Genomic DNA, 26,631 nt, shown 5'->3' with positions numbered 1-26,631 from the left:
AGAGGCAGGTATGAGCAGCAATTCAGGTGGATTTAAAAATAAATTCCAATTAAGAGGCAATTTTAGTGTGCCTAATCCACCTACCCTGCATATCTTTGGGCTGTGGGGGTGAGACCCACGCAGACATGGGGAGAATGTGCAAACTCCACACAGACAGTGACCTGGTGCCAGGATCGAACCCGGGTCCTCGGCGGCGTGAGGCAGCAGTGCTAACCACTGCGCCACCGTGCCGCCTCAATTCAGGTGGCTTTTTTAACTTGTCATGTGGGTGGGGACAAATGTTGAGAAGTGGGAGCGATTTGAGTGGAGTTCCAACTTCCAAGTCCTCTTTCAGTGTCGTCCCTATCCTGCACCAGTGTCACATCAGTTCCATCACTCCGCTGCAGACAAAGTTTGTAAAGATCAGTGGCATATTGTAGAGTCACCGCTAAAATATGTCATCCTGTTTAAGAAGGTGGATAAATTGGCATCTAAAGACTGCAAGGTCAGACCTGTTTGAAAGCCTTTCTTGAAGCTCTACGGAGGGGGACTTACAAAATGGTCATTTACTTTACCTTCTTTTAGATTGAGGACTAGCCTAGAAGAATTATACATACCATTCTTAATTAAAGCCCAAGATTTCTTCACCTCACGCTGGGAAGGATAGTTGTCACAATCTTGGAAGTAATTTAATACTTCACTCGTATTCATCTCATTTAAATACTCTCTCTTTGAAAATACATCTTCATATCCTGTCATCAAGCAAAAAAAAAAATCAACTTTGTGGTTTACAGTGAGGTTGAAATGTTTCATAGAACGACAAAGTCACAAAACATTTTGGTGGAAAATGATATGTTCACAGAAATTATAAATTCTGGAGCTCATTTGGTCAGTAGGTTAACTCAATGGGATTGAAAAGCCTTGACAATATTAGTTTATGTTACAAACACACAATGCATCAATCAACGGCTTTCAGAAGTTGGTCAACTTGTGCACCGCCTACATTTTCTGCTTTTATTTATAATTGCTTCTTGCTATAGCCATCATTTAAACCCTTGACAGGCAAAAGGGTCACTACATGAAGGCCATCTCAGTAGCTGATCGGGTGATGGCAGGAAAGAGAGGAACTATGCAGCATCTAAATAGGTAGGCTCATTCTCCGCAACTAGGAAGTCCTCCTATTGGCTTAGGCAATGAAGGATTTCATTTGAAGGACAGATTGGAGAAGCTGGGGTCGTTCTCCTTAGAGAAGGTTAAGATGCAATTTTCTAGAGGTTTTCGAAATCATGAGGAGTCAAGAGGGGTAGATAGTGAGAAACTCTATCTGCTGGTGGTAGGATTGAGAATCAGAGACCCATATTTAAGGTGACTGGCAAACAAGGTGACTGGCAAACGAACTAAAGGTATCCTGAGGGAGAACGTTTTTATACAGCATTAGTTATAATCCAAAATATGCTGCCCGCTGGGGTAATGGAGGAAGATTCAATTGTGGTTTTCAAAAGGGAATTTGATAAGCACCCAAAGAGAATGAACTTGACAGACTATAGCAAAAAGGCAGAAGTATCAGACTAGTTCAATTTTTCATGCAGAGAACCAGCATGGAATCAATGGGGCAAATGGCCTCATGCCACCCCGTACCCAATATATGATTCTAACTGAAATTAAGCAGAAAGATGGCCACAGGGAAATCTGCTTCATAGAGGCTGGGAGACTAAACGGCAAGGAATGAAAGGATGGAGCAGGATGTGTTATGATAATATTTGTGTTTAAGAATACCAAATGCTAGACTGAAACACATGTCATAAAGCACACCACTTCAATAGTAATGCCAAACACAGGCAAATTTCATTCATTTATTTATTTTGCACTGCTGTTTTAATATCACCACAAATGAAGGGGTAGAAGGAAAAGATAAAATGGCAAACACTATCTGCACATCTTCCACCTGCATAAACTATGAATTTTAAAACAACAGAGAAAGATCAATAAATAATGACTACAAACTTGGCTAAATACTTGGATATGGAGTGAGTGAAGAAGGGACGGGGATGACATGGAACTACCAGATGGGACAAGAACCAACCTTTTCCATACCTAATACCCGAGTTTGAATTTATTAATTGATTGACTGGGAGCCTCATCCCATTGAGAGCTGTAAGGAACACAAGTTTTTTTTATTATTGGATAACTAAGGAAAATTAGTTTAGTTTGTCTCAATCCATTTCTTATATACATGGCAAGAAATTGATTATTTGTAGACCTAAATTGGCACCAAAACTGACATATGAAAAATAATTGTTAGAATGGCTGGTGTTGGGAATCCAACTTGAGATTGATGTAGCCCATGAGATTTGTTGAAGATTGGAAGGAGTTTTACGAAACATCTGCTCTGGATTTATTTCAGTTACTGAATAAAAAACACATTAAAACTTTTTAATTTTTGTTTCTATATATGCAGAGTTTATCATTCACTTTCCTGATGGACGCCCTCAATGCTGGATAATTTTTTACCATGTTACCTTTCCACATTTTAATGGCCAAGCAGCCAGCGGTGTAGAAAAGATTTATTTTACTTCGTAACTATCTACAACCACAGTGCCTGTTGGGACAACCAACCTGCCGGAACCTGCTTGGGTCAGCTTTTATGCTTGGTTCTAATGAGCCCCAGCTGAGTGGACCTCTGCCCCTACCCTGGAAGCTCGTACACCACAAGCCCCACAGGGAGATCGATAATGGTTTTCCCATTGACCTCGTGAGGGTTATGTTACCCTTCTCCCCGACAAGTCCGAAAGTATCCACTCTGCCGACATCAGTGGGGCCTTCTGTGCTGCGACGCCAGAGACTGAGCTGCTGCCTACGGCAGATCTGGGTCGGTGGTGTGTAACCGTTGGTCAACCGCCTGGCCGACTTCCGGAACCTCGACCCCATACACAATGTCATCTGTCTCCATATCCGAGCCGGAGTCATCTTCCTCCTGCTGGTCCAGTTGGTGGGCCACAGTCGGATGAGTTCCCTGGCTGAGGGGTGGTTCCTGGCAAGGCGGAGGCATCAATGTCTCTGGTTGGGCATCGTGCAGTGCGGGCTCCCACTTCTTAAGGTGGTCCGCATGCTTGTGTTGGATTTTCCCTTGGATCTTGACTTTATAGGAGACTGGTCCTGTTCTCTCAATTACAACTCCAGGGAGCCAGAGTGCCCCATCTCCAAAGTTGTGGGCGTAAACCGCGTTGCCTGATTGGAACTTCCACTCTGGTGCCTAATGGTCATGGGGCCGTTTCTGCGATTCTTGCTGCACTTCCACTGTTCTGTCTCTGTCTGCCTTGTACCGCAAATACTACACCGCCTTTGCTCTGATCACACATTTGCTCCTCTTCAGCCGGGCGCCAACTTGGGAGACCCGTCTGAGCACTTGCTCCAGGTTATCCATGTGCTCCTTGTTGGTGATACCCATCATGAGAACATCATCCAAGTATACAGCTACTTTTGGCAGACCTTGAAGAATGCCTCCCATTAGTCTTTGGAAGATTGACGGAGCTGATGAGACCCCGAACGGGAGGCAAATATACTCAAATAACCCTGTGTGGGTGTTTATAGTTGCACCATTCCTGGATGCGGAGGTCAGTTCCACTTGCAAATAAGCATGGTTGATATCGAGTGCGTAAAGGAACACCCTCCAGTCAGTTTTACATATAAATCTTCCACCCTGGGCATAGGGTAATGGTTATAGAATCAAATAATTTACAGTGCAGAAGGAGGCCTTTCGGCCCATCGAATCTGCACCGGCCCTGACAAAGAGCACTCTACTCAAGCCCACGTCTCTACCCTATCCCTGTAACCCAGTAACCCCCATTTAACCTTTTTGGACACTAAGAGCAATTTAGCATGGACAATCCACTTAACCCGCACATTTTTGGACTGTGGGAGGAAACCGGAGTACCCGAGGAAACCCACGCAGACACGGGGAGAACGTGCAGACTCCGCACAGACAGTGATCCAAGCCGGAAATCGAACCTGGGATCTTGGAGCTGTGAAGCAACTGTGCTAACCACTATCCTACCGTGCTGCCCCATGTGAAGCCCTGGTCACCGTGAGTTTGTAATCTTTGCAGAGTCGGACATACTTGTCCGGCTTCATAACCGGTACTACGGGTGTGGCCCACTCCGCTAACTGTACAGGGCGTATGATTCCCAGATCCTTTAGGCGCTGTAGCTCTGCAACATTTTGGCAAGTAAGGTTTAAGGAACAGGCCTTGCCTTAAAATATCTGGGTTGAGCCTCTGGGTCCATGTATATACCAGCCTTGGCCCCCTTTATTCTGCCCAGACCATCCTGAAATACTTCAGGGTACTTGTCCAGGACTTCACATAAGTTTCCGGTGCCCATCCGGAAACTCTGCTGCCAATCAAACCAGTCACATCCCAGCAGATTGGATCCTGACCAATTCCTGCACCACGACTAAGGATAGCCTGACTGCTTTCTGTTTGTCATTGGGGTCACAGTGGTCCCCACGATGCTCAATGATTCACCTGTATTGGTCACCAACCTGGCTTTGGTGTCTCACAGTGTTAGTGTTTAGATCCCTGAACAAAGCTGGTGAAAGGTCTGTTGGTCAATGATGGAGACAGCGGCTCCCCTGTCCATTTCCATCACCAGAGGATGCTGTTCACTTGCAATGTGACCCGGATCGGTGCCACCTTTGGGGTTGTGATGCAGTTCAGCTGCATCATATTGTCTTCTGGTGGGGCCACGTGCAAGGCCCTGGCTCATGGTGACTTCATTGGCTGCCCTGGGTGGCGTTCACACTGCCGGTTCTGGCAGTCTTGACTATCACGTGTTCTCCGTCCACACATCTGGCAATGTGGTCGGCCTTCCCCTTCGTCCTCGGTGGAGTTATCACGCATGTCTGCAGCAGCTCCGGAGTACTGGACCCAACTGCGGAATTGAGCCTTCAGTTGCCTCTTGAGAGGTGATCTGGCCATTCTGGTATTGCCCTGTGATGTTATGGGAGTCCAATACAGAGGGTGGGTCAAACTACGGATCACATATTCCATGGACCTCTGAAACTTCTGTATCCCTTTCTCTGTATTTTCGCAGGATAGTGACACCTCAATGGCCTGTTCTAAACCTAACGTGGACTCCGACAACAGTTTCCTTTGAATAGCCATGTTATTTATTCCACAAACAAGCCTATCCCTCAACATTTCCAAGAAGAATGGCCCGATCCCGCAGTGCTCCACCAGCCACCTAAGGCAGGTCAAAAAGTCAGTTACCGACTCACCTGGAGACTGCACAGCTGCATTGAAGCTGTAACATGGCATTATACTAGAAGGCTTCAGATCATTGTGTTCAGCCACTAGTGCAAGCAACTCATCGATCAATTTGGAGACCAGTGCAGCTGGGTAGGTAAGTCTCTTCATAATTCCAAACGTCAGGGTCCCGCAGGCTGTCAGGATAATCACTTTTTGACGGTCTTCCTCCAAGATACCATTGACCTGAAGAAAGTGCCTCATAGTTCCGCGCTTTGGCCCCAATCTTCCAGGCACGGATCGAAGGCCTCTAGCTTATCAAACAGCGGCATTTTCAAATCTTATATCCTCTCGTAGCTGCACGGTAGTCATCAGGGATGGCTGGGTGTCTGGAAAAGTGAGCCTGGAGTCACGTTTTTCCTCGTCGTCAGTTTAATGACCAAGGGAGTCAGCGGTAGGAAGAAATAGATTTATTTTACTGTTAACAATAAGCTGCCTGCGGCAGTAACTATCTACAATCACAGTCCACGTTGGGACAACCAACCTGGCCGTCCCTATTCGGGCTGGCTTTCGTGCTCGGTTTAACAAGCTTCAGCTGTGTGCGCCTCTGCCCCCTACCTGGGAAGCTCGTACCCATGAGCCCCACAGGGAGATCGATAATGGTTTCCCCATGTGCCTCGTGTGGGCTATAACACACATCTTGCTTGATGGAATTACATTGTGGATTACTAGTTCAGCATATATGTTTGCAATTCCTCTCTCAGTTTTTTTTGTCAAAAATGATATGTTTATTCACTTTGGAAGGAATAACAGGAATGCGGAATATTTGGCTAATGGTAAAGTTCTTGGAAGTGTGGATGAGCAGAGGGATCTAGGCGTCCATGTACATAGATCCCTGAAAGTTGCCACCCAGGTTGATAGGGTTGTGAAGAAGGCCTATGGAGTGTTGGCCTTTATTGGTAGAGGGATTGAGTTCCGGAGTCAGGAGGTCATGTTGCAGCTGTACAAAACTCTGGTACGGCTGCATTTGGAGTATTGCGTACAGTTCTGGTCACCGCATTATAGGAAGGACGTGGAGGCTTTGGAGCGGGTGCAGAGGAGATTTACCAGGATGTTGCCTGGTATGGAGGGAAAATCTTATGAGGAAAGGCTGATGGACTTGAGGTTGTTTTCGTTGGAGAGAAGAAGGTTAAGAGGAGACTTAATAGAGGCATACAAAATGATCAGGGGGTTAGGTAGGGTGGACAGTGAGAGCCTTCTCCCGCGGATGGAAATGGCTGGCACGAGGGGACATAGCTTTAAACTGAGGGGTAATAGATATAGGACAGAGGTCAGAGGTAGGTTCTTTAGGCAAAGAGTGGTGAGGCCGTAGAATGCCCGACCTGCAACAGTAGTGAACTCGCCAACATTGAGGGCATTTAAAAGTTTATTGGATAAGCATATGGATGATAATGGCATAGTGTAGGTTAGATGGCTTTTGTTTCGGTGCAACATCGTGGGCCGAAGGGCCTGTACTGCGCTGTATCGTTCTATGTTCTATGTTCTATTTATATGAGTAAATATCCTTGCTAAAACAGCAGAGTGAAGCATTTCAGATGAACCGTTAAATGTTCATTAACATGGCGTAAACCCAAGATCGCACTTTTTCTGCAAACTACAGAGCTTCGGAACATGTGAATAGGAACAGGAATAGGCCATTAAGTCCCTGAAGCCTGTTCTGCCATTCAATCATAATATGGTGAATTCATATCTACCTATCTTGATTCCATTACCCTTAAAACCCATGCCTGACAAAAATCTCTCAGTTTTGACATTTTTTGTTGATCTAGCTTCAACAACATTTTGAGGCAGAGATAAGTTACAAATTTCCACTTCCATATATGTGAAGAAGTACTATCTGCCATCATCCTGAACAGCCTAGTTATCATTTTAAAGTAACACCCCCAGTACGTCAGCAGCCTGAGACCAAATAAAATAGTCTCCATCTAACTGATTAACTCCTCTATTCATCTTAAACATCTCAATTAAGATGTTAATCTTTCGTATTCAAGGCGATCAAACCTGTTTAAGCAATCGGCCCTCATAATTCAACCTTTTAACCCCGGTTTCATTCTGGTGAATACGTGCTGCATTCCCTCCAAGCCCAGGAGCTGAATGCAGCACGACAAACTGGGTCTAGTCAAGGCTCTGTACAGCTGTGACATAACTTCCACAGCTTTGTATTCCAGCCACTTTCAGGGAAATGTTATTAACCTTTTAAATTATGTTTTTGAGTCTGTCCACAGAGGTTTTGTATTGCGATAGAGTCCCTACCTCTGAGCCAAGAGCTCTGGATTCAAAACCCGCTTCAGGATTTGATGGCCACAGAATGTAGAAATGTGGTTCATGATGTGGCCAAACAGGTTGAATCCGAGCCTGTAAGTCCTTCCAATATGGCTGATAGCAGATGGTAAGAGCAGTGGAGGTTTCCCTTTAGCCAAACTGCAGAAGGCAGCAACAAACCACTGCGGTATCTTGCCAAGCATAATAATGGATCCATCCAATGAAAGTCCATGGTTTCCAATGCCCTCTCATGACACGGTATCTGATCTGTTCGCTAGATTTTAAACAATTCTATTCTTGGAACTCTGAATCTCTCTGCATAGCGAGAAGTGGGCAATGCATTATCACCCAGAAGGCACTTAAAATTTTGATAAATAATTCACAACAGTTGTTGAACGTACATGAATCACGTTAACGGGAGATAAAATCTCAAGTTGCTCATATTTGAGTTGGTAAACTTCTTACTTTTTTTGCTATCAAGCCATTCTTCTAGTTCTGAATATACCAATGGTATTGCTTGCTTGGGAGCATGAAAATATCTTCGCAGGCGGATCATCATATTGCGATATTTTTTTAGCACTACCACAAGGGATGGCCCATGGTCCAGGACCTGTAATTAAAGAGACCTTAAATTTCACATTAGCAGCTTCCTGTTAACTATTCTGTCACAAACAAAGAGCCACATTATATTGTTGAAGCATATCCTCTATTTTAATGCTGGGAGTTAATCAAAAAAAGTAAGTTCCCCACCAGAAAATGTAGACATAATTATGCATTCACCAGTGTTCAATAGGCATCATATGCGCTCATTTGTGATCATCCATGTTCAAAGGCAATCATTTGACATCCAAGTTATGAAATAGTGATCAACTGACATCAAATAAAATCATACAAAACTCAAATATCATTTGCAATCGTTTAGCATAATTTAATTACCTTCAAAGCACTCAGAAACATTCAACAAACATGAAAAGCCATCATAAAGCTTGTTAGTGAGGCCAAATTCTATGTTTTAGCAATCATGACAAATTTTGATTTAGTTTCAGGCATTAGTTGATGTCAACAATATTGTGTCATGTGAGAGTACCCTTAAGAAATGGGTGTTTAAGAAATGTACCTTTAAGAAATGGGTGTTTATCAGTGATGTCAGAGTGTGGGTGGAGCTGGGCTGTCTGTCAGCTTTTTACTTTCGTTTTAGGCTTTTGTTGCAGAGTGTGTTTTAGTTTCGTTTTCAGTGTTGGAGCTGAAGCCAGACAAAGCAAGTGTACTATTGCTCTCTCTGCCATGAAAAGACTATCTCTTGATCATTTGGTGAATTCGGAATTATAAATGTTTTCAGTAGTGAATGTAAACCTGATGTGCTTCTGATAAAAGGTGTTTCTTTTGTTTCTGGATGTTGTTTGGGAAGTTATTAAGCATTACTTAGTGTTGTATTCTTTGGGGGTTGTATTTGAATTGATGGTTGCTAAGATGTTCATTGTATGTTTTAAAAAGGTTAATTTGAGTTCCTAGAATAAACATTGTTTTGCTTTAACAAATACTTTTTGATTTTTGCTGTACCACACCTGTAGAGTGGGCCGTGTGCTCCCCATAACACAATCTATTAAAAGTTGTGGGTCTTTAACATAGGATCAGTGCACAAATGACCAGTGGGGGGCAAACATGCCTCCTTTTACTCTTGCACCTGTAATTTTAAGGGTCATAGAGTCATAGAGTTTTACAGCACAGAAAGAGGCCCTTCAGTCTATCGTGTCTGTACTGCCAATCAAGCACCTATCTATTCTAGTCCCATTTTCCAATACTTGGTCTGTAGCCTTGTGTGCTATGGTGTTTCAAGTGTCATCTAAATGTTTCTTAAATGTCCTTTCCTTTTCAATTATGAAAGCTTTGTCTCGCCCTGCCCATGCCAATCAGACCTCTCCATACCCACAAGAATGCCTTGGCCAATCATGTCTCCAAGGCAGTAGCCCAGTGGGCTCCTGGCAAAGGCATTATACATCCCTCCTTCTCCAGATCCTACTGGTTCCATGGAGTCTAAATGTTTTTAGGCTCCATGGAACTTTATAAGCATAATTAATGGGTCTGTATAGGGAGACACATTCAACAGCCAGGCCAGACAACTGTAGCTGAGGCCAAGATGGCACTGCTTAGCATGACATTTCAGTCAGGGTCTAACACAATGAGAGAAAACGTGGTGCCCACCGACTAAATATAGTGGAAGACAGGCTAGCCTTTTCTTGGTAGTGTTTAAGGCTATTTTCCATCTGCCTCCAGGTCCTCCGATAAATTCGAGACTCTGGCATGATTCAGTGGCCTCATCACACCCGACTTGGTGTCGGGGTGAGACTGTTGAATCTCATGAGAGGTCTCTCGCAAGATTCCCGACACTCGAAACGTCTCGCAAGATTCAATGGTGGAAAGAAATTCCCTGAGGCCAAAAAAAGGGTAAAGCGTTGTTGAATAACGGGGTGCTTGGAGCTGCAGCCGCAGAGAAACACCCCACTAAACGCGCCAAAACCGGACAGATTTTTTTTCTGTTGAATCACGCCCTACATGCGTGCCAAACAGCAAAAGCAGTATGTGATGGATAGAACTAAGCAATCTCAAAATCAACGGATTAGATTTAAGCTCTGCAGTCCTGCCTCCTGCTGAGATACGCAGCATCACAGATGCCAATCTTCATTCAATTTCATTAATTCCATGTGATATCAAGAAACGGCTGAAGCACTGGATACAGCAAAGGCTACAGGCCCTGACAGTAATTCCAGCAAAAGTACTAAAGTGTGTGCTTCAGAACTTGCCACACCCCGTGGCCAAGCTGTTCCAGTAAAGTTCAACCATATTGAAAATTAAACAGGTATGTCCTGTCCATAAAAAGTCAGACAAGTCCAACCAGGACAATTACCGCAACATCAGTCTACTTTCATCATCAGCAAAGTGATGGAAGATGTCACTGACAGTGCTATCAAGAGACACACACAGCAATAATCTGCTCACTGATGTTCGGTTTGGGTTCTGCCAGGGCCACTCAGCTCCCGACCTCAATCTGAACATACAAAATAGGAGCAGAAGTGAGGTCACAGATACCCTGTTTGTGTGTGCATTCCTCTTAGGGAGTGTGCACGACAGCTACATCCTGAGGCAGTTGCACATCCCCGCCTCTTTGAGGACCACCACAGGATGGCCAGTTGGTTGGGTCTTGGGGGATAAGGGGCACCCCCTGAGGACCAGGCTAATGACGGCAGTATGGAGGCCAGAGGCCGAAACGGAGACCCGATACAATGAGGCCCATGTGGCCACCCAGGCTGTCATTGAGCGATGTATCGGGCTGTCATTGAGCGGTGTATCGGACTGCTCAAGATGCGTTCCGATGCCTAGACTGCTCTAGTGGTGCCCTGCAGGACTGCCAGACAATTGCCCGCTTCGTGGTGGTCTGCTGTGCCATTCACAACCTTGCACAGCAATGGGGCGACGTGCTGGAGATAGAGGGGGTGGAAAATACGCAAACTCCAATGAGAAGGATCAGGAGGCGCCGGTCCCGGAGGGTTGGAGGGTTCGTGCAGGACCAACCGGAGGATCTAGGAAGTGAGGGTCCGGCAAGCCAGGAGGGCCAGGACGTGACTTCGTTCGCCATCCCCACCCCGATCCATCTCTGCCAGGGTGCTGGGGAGTGTTTCGGAACTGTCCGAGGGTCACTGTCGATGGCAGGGAGGTGACGATAACCCTCAGAGAGCTGAGTGCTGGTGCTCCTCAATCTATGCCATAGTCTGACTCCTGCCTGTCTGCTGAGTGCTCGCTCACACCCATCACCTGCACGTGGTATGTCTGTGGGGGGGAGCGGGAATACAGGACTACCAACTCGGGGGGCTGGGGCAGGGGATTGGTGGTTGGCCCGCATTGCGGAAGAAAGTGCCAGAGGAGTTATATTTCTCAGGTGCAACATTTTTAAATTCTGCAAAGACCCCGATGATGCCGCCTCCCCTTCTTCCACCCCTTCACATCCTCACCCTCCGTTCATCCCCCAGTGCCCTCTCAGTGATGCTTGACCTGCTTAGCCTTCCGTGCTCTACCGCTGCTTCTAGGTGTGTCCCCAGGATGCACAGCAGAGGTGGAGATAGCCTGGGGGCCCTGGGGCCGGAGGGCCCGCCTTACTTTCCCGCGGCACATGCCTCACCGTGCCATCCTGCTCCTTGTGCTGAATCCGAGACGCGCCATTGTCAGGGGAGTGGAGCTTGATCAACCTGCTGGCCGCCGTCAACACTACATAGGGTGGCTCCAGTTTGGCAACCAGCACCCCCTCCTCCCGGTGCCCATAGGGCCCTGGGTGTCACACCTGGACAGAGGGGCAGCTGGATTGAGCCCCAGCTGCCCTCCTGTCATCTGGCTCTGCCAGCCCTGGTGGTTCCCCAATGTTTGCAGCATGGTGTCGACGCCCTTGGCGATGTTCCTCTGTGACTGGGACATGCTCTGCAGCGCTCCGGCAATGGCCACCTGCGACTGGGACATGCTCTGGCGTACTGCGGCAATGCCCACCGGAGACCGTACATGCTCCGCAGTGCCTCATAAAGGTTCACCTGGAACTGGGACACATCCACCAGCGATTCAGACATGCTATCAAAGCGCTCAGCCATGGCTATCACTGACTGAGCCACGCCATGGACATCTCCAATCATCCATCAGGCTCTCCACTGCAGTCGCCACCCTAGCTGTGTTGGCCTTGGTACCACGCATTGCCCACACTATCTCCTGCACTAGTAGCCTCTGGGACACCTCCAATCGGCTATGGACCTGCCGGAGTGTCTCTGACATCCATCTCTGAATATCACGGCCGCACCCTATCGACCTGGTCCAGAGGCTCAGCATCTCACAGGGACCCAACTGGGTCCTGGGATCCAGCGGACCTCCGACTGCTGTCTTGCCTGTGCGTTCCTGCCTTTGCCTGATGTGCATCAACAACTGTGTGGTGCTCAGCAGAATGTGTCCCAGAAGCTTGTCCATTACAGTGGCCCACCGGAGTGTGTGTCTCTGCACTGGTGGTGGGTGGGGATGACAGATGTGCCATGAATACAGTGATCTCCTCGGAGCTCCCCTCTGAGGTGTTCTCTTGGGAGGCAGCGGGGAGTGGGGAACCACCCAGGATAAGCCAGCACCGTCAGATAGAGATCCTCTGGGATAATGGACATGAGGTCAGTGGGAGGGATGGGTCATTCTGTATGGCAATAACAACTCCCGTGTGACAGGTCATCTGGGTGGTGCCGGTGGTTCCTCACCTCTGTGGCGTATGCCAACCTCTACGTCGGTGGCCGATCTTTTGCCCCTGGCCACCCCTACAACCTCCAGGGCTCATTCCTCGTAAGGGGTGAGGACTCTGATGTCTGACGCCCCACCGCCCGTCTGGGCCCTCTCATGTCTGTTGTGGGCTAACTTCTTTTGTGGGGACACAGAGCGTGCATTGTGAGCCGCATGCTTCGTTCATTACAGTGGGGGGGGGGGGGGGGGGGAGGGGGGAAAGAGAGGCCGGCGTGGGCAGCACTGCAGGACATGGGTGGGCCGGGGCACAGTATGGTGCTGGGCGGGGGTGGTGCCAGGCACATTGTTGTCGGGGCAGGCGGGTTCGGTGCCATGGGGCCAATGCCAACCAACCTGTGCGGCCCGGTGGAGGTCATTGATCTTCCTGCGACACTGGGTGCCTGCCCACCTGGTGGTGCTCTCCAACCTGACGGCCGCTCCTCTCAGGCGAAACTGGCTGCCCTGTGGCTGACCCTCTGGGAACAGGGCATCCCGTCTGGGCTCGACCACGCCCAAATATCTGGCCAGGTCGGTATCCCCGAATCATGGTGCTGGCCTCCTCAGTGGCATTGCTGCAAGCTGAGTGAAGTTTGCCCTGTCGGATTGGTTTAAGTGCTGCTGCCCTTTGTTGGCAGGGAGCTGGAAGTCGCTGTCCTGGCGGGACCATCATTTTTGCCAGAGCATCGGGAAGCTCGCAGCAGTTCCCGCTCGCTACCACACTTAGAAACCTTTCCTTTAAATCGCGCCCAACATTCCACTTGCCTTCTTAATTGCTTGCTGAACCTGCAAACTGACCTTTTGTGACTATATCCATCTGCAAACTCCTTCCATCTTCTTGACAACATACTTTTTTCCCCCTATCTCTGTGTCGTCTGAGAATTTTGCTCCCAACTCCCCTCACCTAAGTCACTGATCCCTCTGGGACTCCACTTGTCAATCAGACAATGACCCATTTATGCACACTTTCTGTTTTCTGCTAGCTAGCCAATCTTCTAAACATGCAAATATGCTACCCCCCTACACCATGTGCTTTTATCTTTCACAATAACTTTTGATGTGGCAAATTATCAAATGCCATCTGGAAATCCAAGTATAGTCCGTCTACAGGCTCCCCTTTATTGACAATATATGCTACTCCTTCAAAGAACTCTAATAAATTGGTCCAAACAAGGACTAAGAGTTGAGATGATTGTGACCACCCCTGACATCAAAGCAGAATTTGACCAAGTGTGGCATCAAGGAGCCCTAGCAAAACTGAAGTCAATCGGAATCATGGGGAAAACTCTCTACTTGTTGGAGCCAAATACCTCGCACAAAGGAAAATGGTAGTGTTTATTGGAAATCAATCATCTCAGGCCCAGGACATCGCAGCAGGAATTTGTCAGAGTAGTGTCCTAGTCCTAACCATCATCAGCTGCTTGATCAATGACCTACCCTGCATCATAAGGTCAGAAATGGGGATGGTCACAGATGATTGAAACATGTTCATTAGCATTTGCGACTTCTCAGATACTGCAGCAATCCAAAAGACTTGGACAACATTCAGGCTAGGGGTTGATAAGTGCCAAGTAACCTTTGCACCACACATGTGCCAGGCAATGACTATCTACAACAAGAGAAAATCTAAACAACTCCCTTTGACATTCATACAGCATTGCCACTCTCAACGTCCTGAAAGTGACTATTTTTTAAAATATAAATTTAGAGTACCCAATTGTTTTTTTCCCAATTAAGGGGGAATTTAGCGTGGCCACTTCACCTACCCTGCACATCTTTTTGGGTTGTGGGGGTGAGACCCACGCAGGCAAGCGGGGAATGTGCAAACTCCACATGGACAATAAACCGGTGCCGGGATCGAACCCGTGTCCTCGACGCTGTGAGGCGTCAGTGCTAACCACTGCACCACCGTGCAGCCCCTGAAGGCGACTATTGATGAGAAATTGAATTGGACCAACCATATAAACTGTGGCTACAAGAGCAGGTCAGGGGTTGTGAGCAGATAACTCACTTCTTGACTCTTCCCGTAACAACCTCCCAGAACAGGCGCCGGAATGTGGCGACTAGGGGCTTTTCACAGTAACTTCATTGAAGCCTACTTGTGACAATAAGCGATTTTCATTTCATTTTCATTCATTTTCAAAGCCTGTCTGCCACCTGTGAGGCACAAAGTCAGCAATGTAATAGAATACTCTCCTCTTACCTGAATGAGGGCAGCTCCAACAACACTTAAGAAGCTCAACACCATCCAGGATAAAGCAACCACTTGATTGGTATCCCATTCACTTTTTTTTTTCATTTTCCATCATATTTTATTATAATCCATTTAATTATGCATCTTCAGCCTTGTTGAAGCAGTATGTCAGACACTTCCCACAGTATTGCCTGTTGAAGTGACTGGCCATGAACACACCAGCACCACACTCCTCAAAAGGACATTCACGCCGCAGACGATAGATTTTTCCATATTCATCGACCTTGTAATATTTAAGGACAGCAAGCTTGACCTTCTTCCTCTTATGCTGGTTTTTCTTTGGTGTGGTGTAAGACTTCTTCTTCCTCTTCTTGGCACCACCACGGAGTCTCAATACAAGGTGCAAAGTTGACTCCTTTTGGATGTTGTAATCAGAGAGTGTACGGCCGTCCTCCAACTGTTTTCCAGCAAAGATCAGTCGCTGCTGATCAGGGGGAATACCTTCTTTGTCCTGAATCTTAGCCTTTACATTTTCAATAGTATCTGAGGGCTCAACCTCGAGGGTTATCGTTTTCCCCGTGAGGGTTTTCACAAAGATCTGCATTTTCAGATCCTATCCACCCAATCCTCGCCCGAAAAGGTCAGCATTGAAAGAGCGGTATCCCATTCACAACATTCAAACCCTCCACCCCAATGCACAGTGGCAACCGTGTGTACCATCTATAAGATGTGAGATTTAACAAGCTCGTCACGTCACTGAGTGAGGCACAATGAGGCCATTCATTTGTGCTCAGGGTCTGTTTTCTCTTGAGTTTAGAAGAATGAGAGGTGATCTCGTTAAAACATTCTTTGGGGGTAAGTGTTGATTTAGATTTTTTTTTTTAAGATTTAGATTTGTGACGTGACGTGTAACGAGGTAGAGTGAAAAGTATTGTTCTCCGTACAGTCCAGGCAGATCGTTCCATACATGAAAAACATTGGACATACGATAAATACACAAAGTGAATACATAGACATAGGCATTGGGTGAAGCACACAAAGTACAGTGCTACAGTAGAGAAGATGCGTAGTGACATGCAGAAAGGGCGTTTCCCATGGCTGGCGTATCTAGAATCAGAGGAATCTCAGAGTAAAGGGCAAGACATTAAGCACTGAGATGAGGAGTTTCTTCACTCAAAAGGTGGTGAATCTTTGGAATTCTCTGCCCCGGAGACTTCTGGATACTAATGACATCAAGGGATGCGTGCTTAGTATGGGGAAATGCCATTGAGGTAGCGAATCAGCCATTATCTAGTTGAATTGCTGAACAGACTCGAGGGGCTGAATGGCAATAAATACAATTGCACAACAGCCCCAAAACTTACAATTGCTCAGTTATAGGCAATCACAGTATTTCCTTGGACACATTCCTGAAATACAAAGCATCATAAAGCAACCATTCCAGACCAACTTTGTACAACAAAGCATCTAATATTCCATATATTATTCAACTAATCATTCTTGTTATTTTCCTTTCACCTTTGCACCAGGTGCCTTTGCCTGTTTCATGCTCTGACGTAGTGCTATCCCATTGGCTGCAGCATGGTGGAAGGTTGCTGGCCTTCAATAAAGGACTGATGATCTTTGAGCAGCTCTGAGCCTGAGAAGACTCGGCTTTGAACTGCGCCATCCTGACCTCAGCAGCTGTTGTCATCATGCCTGTCTGCTGAAAGGCAGCAGTGAGGGCACTGGCGGAATGGGGGCACGATTGCTGAAAACAGCAGGTCCATAATCCGTATAGTCACTGGCACTCCCCCCAGGGACAGTGCCTCAACAATACTAGTAATCTGTTGGAAAATAGGTTGGGGAACTATTGTGACACCCTTGAAGTATTCTTGAACGCCAGTATCCACAGCCAGAGTGGTAGCATTCTGATCTTGTGTCAGATGCATGAGCTACCACAACAGAGATTTTTTTATATCATCATTGGTTCCATGGTTATGCTGATGGGCTTCATACTTTGGACAAATACATGTATTAAGTTGGTACTGGACTGCTCTTTGATATTGTATACAGGTATTCGGGCAGGGTTACTAATGTCTACCTGTTTGCCTTCTCGTGTAGTCCTCTGCAGCAGAATCCATATGCAATATCACCCTTCAATGAACTAGCAGCTGCCACAATCCTTTCCCCCAATCCTGGCTCCTGTGAACTTGTGCCCAATGTCTCACAGTGTGAAAATCCCTCCTCTAAACTATCTTTTAAAATGTGTGCATTGTCAGTAGCTGAACTGGTGGCTACAACTGTGAGATCCAGTTGATGGTGTATCTTTACTTTCATGGTCTTTTTTCTCTTCCTGCAGTGCCTGGGTAGCCTCCAGTTCTTGAATGTAACCGGTCAAGGTGAGGTGAGAAGTGAACGTTTAAAGAAGTGTACGGTTATAGCCTCTGCAGTTTAGTAGTCAGAAGAGATTGAGGATGCGAGGGAAGTGGGATGGCAGGAGGATTGGGTACGCTGATACCTTGTCAATCAATCCCTTGCCTTTCCTGAGGTTGAAAACAGGCAGGCACTCTTCTCTCTCCCCCCCCCTCCCCCCCATTCTTTCTTGCTGCCTCCTGGTTTGCGCTGCCTTCTGCAAGAATGAGGAAGTATGACAGTCAGCATTGTGCGCAATATGTTTTGGGTGGTGTGGTTGTCATGGTTGAATAGGTGTTAGTGTATGCAAGCTGTGAGATTTGGGTGAGATGAGGCTTGCAATAGTGCTAACTATATAAGTGTGAGCTAAAGCATATGAATGAATTTTGATATTTGCTTTTATAAATGTAAAGTATCCAATTCTTTTTTTTTTCTCGAATTAAGGGACAATTTAGAGTGGCCAATTCAGCTACCCTGCACATCTTTTTGGGTTGTTGGGGTGAGACCCACGCAGACACGGGAAGAATGTGCAAACTCCACATGGACAATGACCCGGGGCTGGGATCGAACCCGAGTCCTCAGCACCGTGAGGCAACAGTGCTAACCACTGCCCTACTGTGCCGCCCTGGATTAATTCTGATTGACAAGAGACTGTTGGCAGATGAATGATGGGGTGTAATGAGTTGAGCAGTGAGTGATAGGCTGGTGTTGTAGTTGGCAGGTACCATTTGAAGATAAACCCATTGACCTCAACAACTTGTGCACGATCACTAAACTTCTTCCTGCATTGCATCCAGGTTTTTGCAGCTCCTCTATCTCTTCTCACTGCCTCCTGAGCATATGGCTGTAGGAACTCCTACCCATCTGAAGATACATAACATCTTTTTAGGGTCCCCTTTTCCACCAAGAACTCCAAGGAAGTGTCTGAAAACGTTGATGCAAGTTCTCTATATGGTTAGCTACTTTTGGATCTTCCACACGCCCTCTTCTCCTCACACTGACATGTTTTAAAACACTCTCAGCACTGATGTGTTGGGTGCTCTGAATCCGTGGAACACATACAGGCCACCAACACTTAAAATAGTGCAACACTATTTTATTAAGTTAGAAACTGTTGAACATACTTTCACTGTGGGTTAACACAATGTTAGATTAAACTAAAGACCTATGCCTGTCCGAACCAGTGTATGCGCTCAGCACATGGTGAGGATCTGTGCTGTAAGCTGTGAGCTCTGTCCTTGTAGGAGGCTGCATCCCGAATGAGCGGGAACTCTGATGCCCCCTGTCTTTATAGTGAGTGTGCTCTAACTGGTGATTGGCTGTGAATAGAGGGATACAGACCCAGGAAGTGTAGAAGATTGTAGTTGAGTCGGGCAGCATGGTCGGCACGGGCTTGGAGGGCCGAAGGGCCTGTTCCTGTGCTGTACATTTCTTTGTTCTTTGACTGCGGTGTTGTGTGTGTTGATTGGTCTTGCTGTGTGTCCATCAGTGTGTGTATATCTGCACCATGATATACTGGTGTATATTATGACATTCCCCCTTTTATAAAAGAATGTAAGTGTGTGGCAATAAATAATGTATGGTGAGAATGTTCCTAACTACCTGTGGGGTGCGAATACATATTTACAGGACTACGTACATGAGAACTAAACTATTTACATGGGAAGGTGCCTGGTGCAGAGAAGCAGTGTGCAACAAGAATAACAAGATCAACACTATGTACAAACCAGGGAAACGATCAAACAAAGCAACGATACAATTCAGAGAGTCTATAAGTCCGCAAAGTTCATAAATTATGTCTCTGAGGTGGGCGGCGAAGTCTGGTTGACCGCCTCAAGGGTGGGTCGAGAGCCGCCGGATCAGGAGCGGGCTGGACTGCGTCAGAGTCAGGGGGATGTAGAGTGACAGGGAGCTCTGCATAGTCCGTGGCAGGGTCACCAGGAGGACGAGGCGACAGTGGAGGATCATGTGGCGAGCGCGGAATGAGACGAAGGGCGCATCGATTGCGGCGCAGAATAGAGCCATCCGTTAGATGAACCAGGAACGAGCGGGGGGCCACCTGCCGAAGGACAACAGCGGTTGCAGACCAGCCCCCATCCGGAAGATGGACGCTGACGTTGTTATCTGGAGCCAGAGCAGGGAGATCAGCTGCACGGGAGTCATGAGCCGCCTTGTGCTGTGCACGAGACAGATGCATCCGGCGAAGGACTGGAACGGGGTCAAGGTTTGGGACATGGATGGTAGGCATCGTCGTCCTCAGGGTACGACCCATGAGTAACTGGGCTGGCGACAGGCCAGTGGACAGTGGGGCAGAGCGATAGGCCAGCAAGGCAAGGTAGAAATCGGACCTAGCATTGGCAGCCTTGCATAGGAGCCGTTTAACTATATGTACTCCCTTCTCCGCTTTGCCGTTGGATTGGGGGTACAGGGGACTGGATGTCACATGGGCAAAATTGTACCGCCTGGCAAAGTTGGACCATTCCTGGCTGGCGAAGCAGGGGCCATTGTCCGACATAACCGTGAGCGGGATGCCGTGTCGAGCAAATGTTTCTTTACATGCACGAATGACTGCAGGCGAGGTGATGTCGTGCAACCGTATTACCTCCGGGTAATTCGAAAAGTAGTCCACAATCGGGACATAGTCTCTACCCAGTGCATGGAACAGGTCGATGCCCACCTTGGTCCATGGCGACGTGACCAACTTATGGGGCTGCAGGGTCTCACGTGGTTGGGCCGGCTGGAAGCGCTGACAAGTGGGGCAGTTGAGCACTGTGTTGGCTATGTCCTCATTAATGCCGGGCCAGTACACTGCCTCTCGGGCCCGTCGGCGGCACTTTTCCACGCCAAGGTGGCCCTCGTGTAGTTGTTCCAGGACAAGTTGGTGCATGCTATGCAGGATGACAATGCGTTCCAGTTTTAGAAGAACCCCGTCTACTACCGCCAGATCATCTCTGACATTATAGAACTGAGGGCATTGGCCCTTGAGCCATCCGCCCGTTAGGTGGCGCATGACATGCTGTAGGAAGGGGTCAGCCGCCGTCTCGCGGCAAATTTGGACGAGGTGTTCATCTGTGGCAGGTATATTGGAGGCCGCGAATGCTACATGGGCGCCAACCGGGCAGACAAATCCCGCTGGGTCACATGGATTGTTGACTGCCCTGGAGAGAGCGTCAGCAATGATGAGGTCTTTGCCTGGGGTGTATACCAGCTGGAAGTCAGATCGCCGGAGCTTGAGAAAAATACGCTGGAGGCGAGGCGTCATATCGTTCAAGTCTTTCTGTATTATATTGACCAGCGGGCGATGGTCGATCTCGACGGTGAATTGAGGAAGTCCGTAGACATAATCGTGAAACTTGACCACCCGGTCAAAAGACCCAGGCACTCCTTTTCTATCTGCGCGTAGCGCTGCTCCGTGGGGGTCATCACACATGACGCATATGCAACGGGGGGCCCACTATGAGGCCTCATTACGTTGAAGGAGCACTGCCCCAATGCCGGATTGACTGGCATCGGTCGAAGTTTTGGTCTCCTTTGCTGGATCAAAGAAAGCCAAGACCGGGGCCGTGGTCAGTTTTGCTTTGAGTTCTCTCCATTCGCGCTCGTGGGCAGGGAGCCATTGGAAGTCTGTTGTCTTCCTGACCAGGTTCCTGAGAGCCGTGGTATGAGAGGCGAGGTTCGGGATGAATTTCCCTAAAAAATTGACCATGCCCAGAAATCGGAGGACCGCCTACTTGTCCTCTGGTGTTTTCATAGTTGTGATGGCAGCTACCTTGTCCGCAACCTGCTGCACACGGAATTGGGAGATGTGGTCCCAGAGGAACTTAAATTCCGTCTGACCAAAAGAGCATTTGGCCCTGTTGAGGCGGAGGCCATGCTCATGTATACGTCTGAATACGCGCTGGAGGCGACTAACATGCTCCTGCGGGGTGGTGGACCAAATGATTATGTCATCGACATAGACGCGAACACCTTCAATGCCTTCCATCATTTGTTCCATAATCCTATGGAACACTTCTGATGCAGATATGATCCCGAACGGCATCCTGTTGCAACAATATCTGCCAAAGGGGGTATTAAATGTGCAAAGTTTCCTGCTGGATTTATCAAGCTAGATTTGCCAGAATCCTTTTGAGGCGTTGAGTTTGGTGAAGAGCTTGGCGCGAGCCATCTCACATGTGAGCTCTTCGCACTTGGGAATTGGATAATGCTCCCTCATGATATTGCGATTTAGATCCTTGGGATCAATGCAAATTCTCAATTCGCCAGAAGGCTTTTTTACACATACCATGGAACTGGCCCAGTCGGTCGGTTCCATGACTTTGGAAATCACTCCTTGGTTCTGGAGGTCCTGCAGCTGCTGCTTGAGGCGGTCCTTAAGGGGTGCTGGGACCCTGCGAGGTGCGTGCACCACAGGCATGGCATTCAGTTTTAATTAAATCTTGTAGGTGTACGGGAGCGTGCCCATGCCCTCGAAGACATCGTGGTGCTGGTTGATAATGGCGTTGAGCTGCGCCCTGAAGTCGGTGTCCTGAAAGGCAGACGCGTTAGCAGGAGAGAGAAAGTGAACTCTCTGAACTAGGTTCAGCAGCTTGCATGCCTGCGCGCCAAACAGGGAGGCTTTCGAGGAGCCCACGATTTCAAAGGGAAGGATGGCTTTGCGTGACCTGTGCGTCACTTCAAGTTGACACGAGCCCCTGGCAGCAATGGCATTGCCATTATAATCTAATAGCTGGCAGGCTGATGGGAGGATGGCTGGTTTGACACAAAGGCTTTGGTGGTCAGACCGCGCAGTGAGATTGGCGGAGGCACCAGTGTCCAGGCGGCATCGTATTTGGGACCGGTTGACCGTAAGGGTGGCACACCACTCATCGTCCAGATCGATGCTGTATACCGAGAGGCTGGATTCTTTGTTTCGGGGACACCCTGTTTTTTGTAACGATACCGACTCGAAAAGGTGCCTTCGGGTCCTTGGTGTCAATATCGGGTAGTAGGTCCGCATCGGACTCGGTGACCGTGGGTTGAATGGCCCGGACATTCCTGCGAGGCTGGCTGGAGCGATACGAATTGGCAGGCCGAGCTGATCTGTATAAAGCAGCATAGTGGGCAAGTTTGCCACATCTCAAGCATTGTCGGGATTTGGCAGGGCATTGCCGCTTTAAGTGGGCGGAGCCACAGTTGCCGCACATTGTAGTGTCAGTACGTTCGCTGCGCCACCGCGTATGCGCGGTGCGGCCGTACGTGGTGCGCACCTGCGCAGTACGTTCGTCGACATCGCCTCGTTCGGTGCGCACAAGCGTGGGAGTCCGCGAAAAGTGCGCGAAATGGCCGCCCTCATCCAGGCTGAGGCCCTGGAGTTACTCGATTGCTTGGACCCGTTCTGCCTCGTGGGGACCTTGACGTGCCGTTTCAACCGCTTGGATGTGAGAATACCGACTAGTGGCGTGTTCGTGTAGCACGTAGGTCTCGATGGTGGTCACTAGGCTGAGCTGCTTTACCTTGAGGAGCTGCTGGCGTAGGGGGTCCGACTGAACACCGAAAACGATCTGGTCGCATATCATGGAGTCGGAGGTGGGCCCGTAATTACAGGACTGCGCAAGGATGCGGAGGTGGATGAGAAAGGACTAGAAAGGTTCATCCTTACCCTGCAAACGCTGTTGGAATACATGGCGCTCGAATAGTGATCTATCTTCATCATCAGCAAAGGTGAGAGAATTGAAAATGTGATGGCATGTTCCCCGGCCATGGATAGGAAGAGACCGATCTTCCTGGTGTCCGAGGCATCTTCCCGGTCTGTGGCTTCCAGGTAGAGCTGGAAGCGTTGTTTGAATATCTTCCAGTTGGCCCCCAGGTTACCGGTGATGCGGAGCGGCGGCGGCGGGTGGACGCTGTCCATTTTGCAGGATGGCTGTATGCTGGTGGAAGGCAGATCACTTGCAGGTAGGTCTAAGAAGTTCTAATATCCCTGAACTCCTGTTATCATGATGTGTTGGGTGCTCTGGATCCGTGGAACACATACAGACCACCAATACTTAAAATAGTGCAACACTATTTTATTAAGTTAGAAACTGTTAAACATACTTTCACTGTGGGTTAACACGATGTTAGATTAAACTAAAGACCTATGCCGGTCCGAACCATGCACTCAGCACATGGTGAGTATCTGTGCTATAAGCTGTAAGCTCTGTCCTTGTAGGAGGCTGCATCCCGAATGAGCGGGAACTCTGATGCCCCCTGTCTTTATAGTGAGTGTGCTCTAACTGGTGATTGGCTGCGGTGTTGTGTGTGTTGATTGGTCTTGCTGTGTGTCCATCAGTGTGTGTATATCTGCACCATGATATACTGGTGTATATTATGACAAGCACCTCCCGCAATCATTATGCACTTTCCCTTTACGCAGTACAAGTTGCCTTTAATTAGTTCTCGGCACTTACGACATTGAGTCCCTGATGTGTATGCACAGGAAGTGCTGATTGTACATGTGGAGATATGCCTGTCGATAATATTAAATGTATTCAGCAGTGTGACCTCCCACCAGCAGTATGACCTGCTACCAGCAGGTGGCGGAACAGATCCCCCCATGAGGTCTAGAGACAGAGGTCATGTGACAGGGGACTCTCACCAGGCGGTTGGAAGATGTACATGAGGACAGTTGTGCATAAGGGGAGTCTAAAGAAACTCGATGATAACTTGCTCTGATTATTAGCTTACCATGTGTACATTAATACAAATTCTGGTTTGGACAAGTCACCAACCGTTCTATAGATTCCTTGCTAGACAACGAACACCGAACACAACAGTACATAGCAATCATGGAAATGAATAGGCAGCACACATTTGATGTCCTGCCTACATTGCAAACAATGGTTGGGCGTTAATCTCACATTGTGATAATTGCACACATTTTCAGGGTTTATCAAATTTAACCCCTTCATAAATTGCTATCAGCTAAACAGAAAAATAGCCTTAAAGGTGAAAAATAATCTGTTTGAAATAACAGTTATTTAAAATGGCAGGGCAGCTGGGACTAATTCAATGCACATCTCAGGCATTCAGGAACTCTAGAACACTTAGCACATCCTGGAAACACACACATGCAGGAAATGCTGGAAGCTGTTCCAAGCTGAGTTGGGAGTTTGTGAGCTTCAAGTGGGCAGACAGTGGCAAAGGAAAGAGAATCGGTAGGACACAGGGAAGCAGAGAGGACAAGAATAAACATGTCTCATCATTTATCCCCCGTGATGTACTCATGCCATTTCCCTTCCCTTGCAGGGCAATCAGGTGAGCAGCCTGGACCATCTTCACATCCCTTGGAATCACCTAAATCGAACAGCTCTGAAGGAGACTTCCCGGATATAACCATTGAAGAAGCATCACAACTGTCACCCACACCCTCCACCAGTTCAGATAGTCACACCTCTGTGAGATTAATTTGTAGACAGGCTCCTGGGTCACTCATTGGTGAGCACCTCATAGTTGATGATCCACAGCAGCTGGAGGCAGGGATGTGTGGTGGTATGTATTAGGGGTAATACGGTACACCATGATGCCGAGGGGCTATTGGTGGACAGATACTGGGTCCTGATTGGATCTGCCGCCTACTGGGCTCCACCCAGAAAGGCGGGGTATAAGAACCCAGGTTCTCCCAGCAGCCGCATTCTGTAACTGAGCTGCTGGGGAACAAGTCTGCTCAATAAAGCCTCGATTGAATTCTCTACGTCTCGCCTCGTGAGTTATCGATGGTGCCACAATTTATTGAGCAGACTTAAAAAGGAATATGGAGCTCTGGATCGCCCCGGAGTGCCTGCGAATCTCCCCCCAAGCAGCTAACTCAACATCTGCTTTTATGCACTGGCTGGCGTGCTTTGAGGGATACCTCCGAACGGCCCCCGGCAGACCAACAGAAGACCAGAAGATGCAGGTCCTACATTCCAGGGTGAGTCCCGAAATCTACTCGCTCATCGAGGACGCGGAAGATTTCCCAGCGGCGATCACCTTGCTGAAAGAGACCTACATTCGGCCCGTCAACCAGGTCTATGCACGCCACCAGCTCGCGACGAGACGACAAATCCCCGGGGAATCGCTAGACGAATTCTACAATGCTCTACTGATCCTGGGAAGAAACTGCAACTGCCCAGCTGTAACGGCGAATGAACACACGGAGCTCCTGATCAGAGACGCTTATGTAGCAGGTTTGGCATCATCGCAAATTTGCCAGAGACTTTTAGAAAAAGAGTCTCTCGGACTCAGAGGCACGGGCCCTTGCGGCCTCCCTCGACATGGCCTCCCAAAACGCCCGCGCCTACGCCTCTGACCGCGCTACAGCCCCTTGGGCTCCATGGACCCCCGCCGCGATCGACTCCCCGGCACCCCCCACCCCCCCGCAAGCGAGCGCGGCCAGAACCCCAGACCACCCGGGGGGGCCCCGCTGCTATTTTTGCGGGCAGCCGAAACACCCCTGCCAGCGCTGCCCGGCCCGCTAGGCCACCTGTAAAAGCTGCGGCAAAAAGGGGCACTACGCAGCGGTGTGCCAGTCCCGGGGGGTCGCTGCTATCTCCGGGGAAGAAACGGGACCACGGACTCACCCCCCCATCGACCCATGTGCAGCCAACGGGCGCCGCCATTTTGGACCCCAGACGCCAAGAGGGGGGGACGGGCGCCGCGTGTGATCCATGGGAGCGGCCATTTTGTCCACCCCCGCCGCGTGTGATCCGTGGACGCCGCCATCTTGGCTGACAGGCAAGGACCCCAGCGTGGACGGCTCCACGCTGCCTGAAGACAATGACCAGATGCAGCAACCACGTTTGGCATCGGTGACCCTGGACCAGTCGCGGACGCTCCAGACAGCAACGACGAAGGTGCTGGTGAACGGGCACGAGACGCCGTGTTTGATCGACTCGGGGAGCACGGAGAGTTTTATTCATCAGGACACAGTAAGACGCTGTTCCCTTGTAATTCGTCCAAGCACCCAGAAAGTTTTCCTGGCGGCGGGGTCCCACTTCGTTGAAATCAAAGGGTTCTGCATCGCAAACCTAACGGTGCAGGGGAGAGAGTTCAAAAATTAACGGCTGTATGTCCTCCCCCACCTCTGCGCTCCCACCCTCCTAGGGTTGGATTTCCAATGCAACCTCCAGAGCTTAACATTCAAATTTGGCGGCCCTATACCCCCACTGACTATATGCGGCCTCGCGACCCTCAAGGTTGAACCGCCTTCCTT

At 48.6% G+C, this 26,631-nt stretch overlaps 2 protein-coding genes across 2 annotated transcripts in view; both read right to left on the bottom strand.

The window, feature by feature from the left end:
• LOC140409392 (IQ domain-containing protein M-like) overlaps window positions 1–26,631 on the bottom strand; it is a 215,625-nt gene that overhangs the window by 121 nt on the left and 188,873 nt on the right. The window contains exons 5-6 of the mRNA XM_072497840.1: window positions 8,009–8,153; window positions 597–731 (exon numbers count right to left, since the gene is read on the bottom strand). Of these exons, the coding sequence (XP_072353941.1) occupies window positions 597–731; window positions 8,009–8,153 (280 nt within the window). The remainder of the gene's footprint in view (window positions 1–596; window positions 732–8,008; window positions 8,154–26,631) is intronic.
• LOC140408625 (ubiquitin-ribosomal protein eS31 fusion protein-like) lies at window positions 15,122–15,674 on the bottom strand. The gene has a single exon (XM_072496085.1). It carries the CDS (start codon window positions 15,625–15,627, stop codon window positions 15,160–15,162), a length of 468 nt encoding a protein of 155 aa, XP_072352186.1. The 5' UTR covers window positions 15,628–15,674; the 3' UTR covers window positions 15,122–15,159.

This window comes from Scyliorhinus torazame, chromosome 3 (assembly GCF_047496885.1).
Source record: "Scyliorhinus torazame isolate Kashiwa2021f chromosome 3, sScyTor2.1, whole genome shotgun sequence".
NCBI classification, from domain to species: domain Eukaryota; kingdom Metazoa; phylum Chordata; class Chondrichthyes; order Carcharhiniformes; family Scyliorhinidae; genus Scyliorhinus; species Scyliorhinus torazame.
The sequence above is the reverse complement of the archived record's forward strand: the minus strand, read 5'-3'. Positions and strand labels throughout refer to the sequence as shown.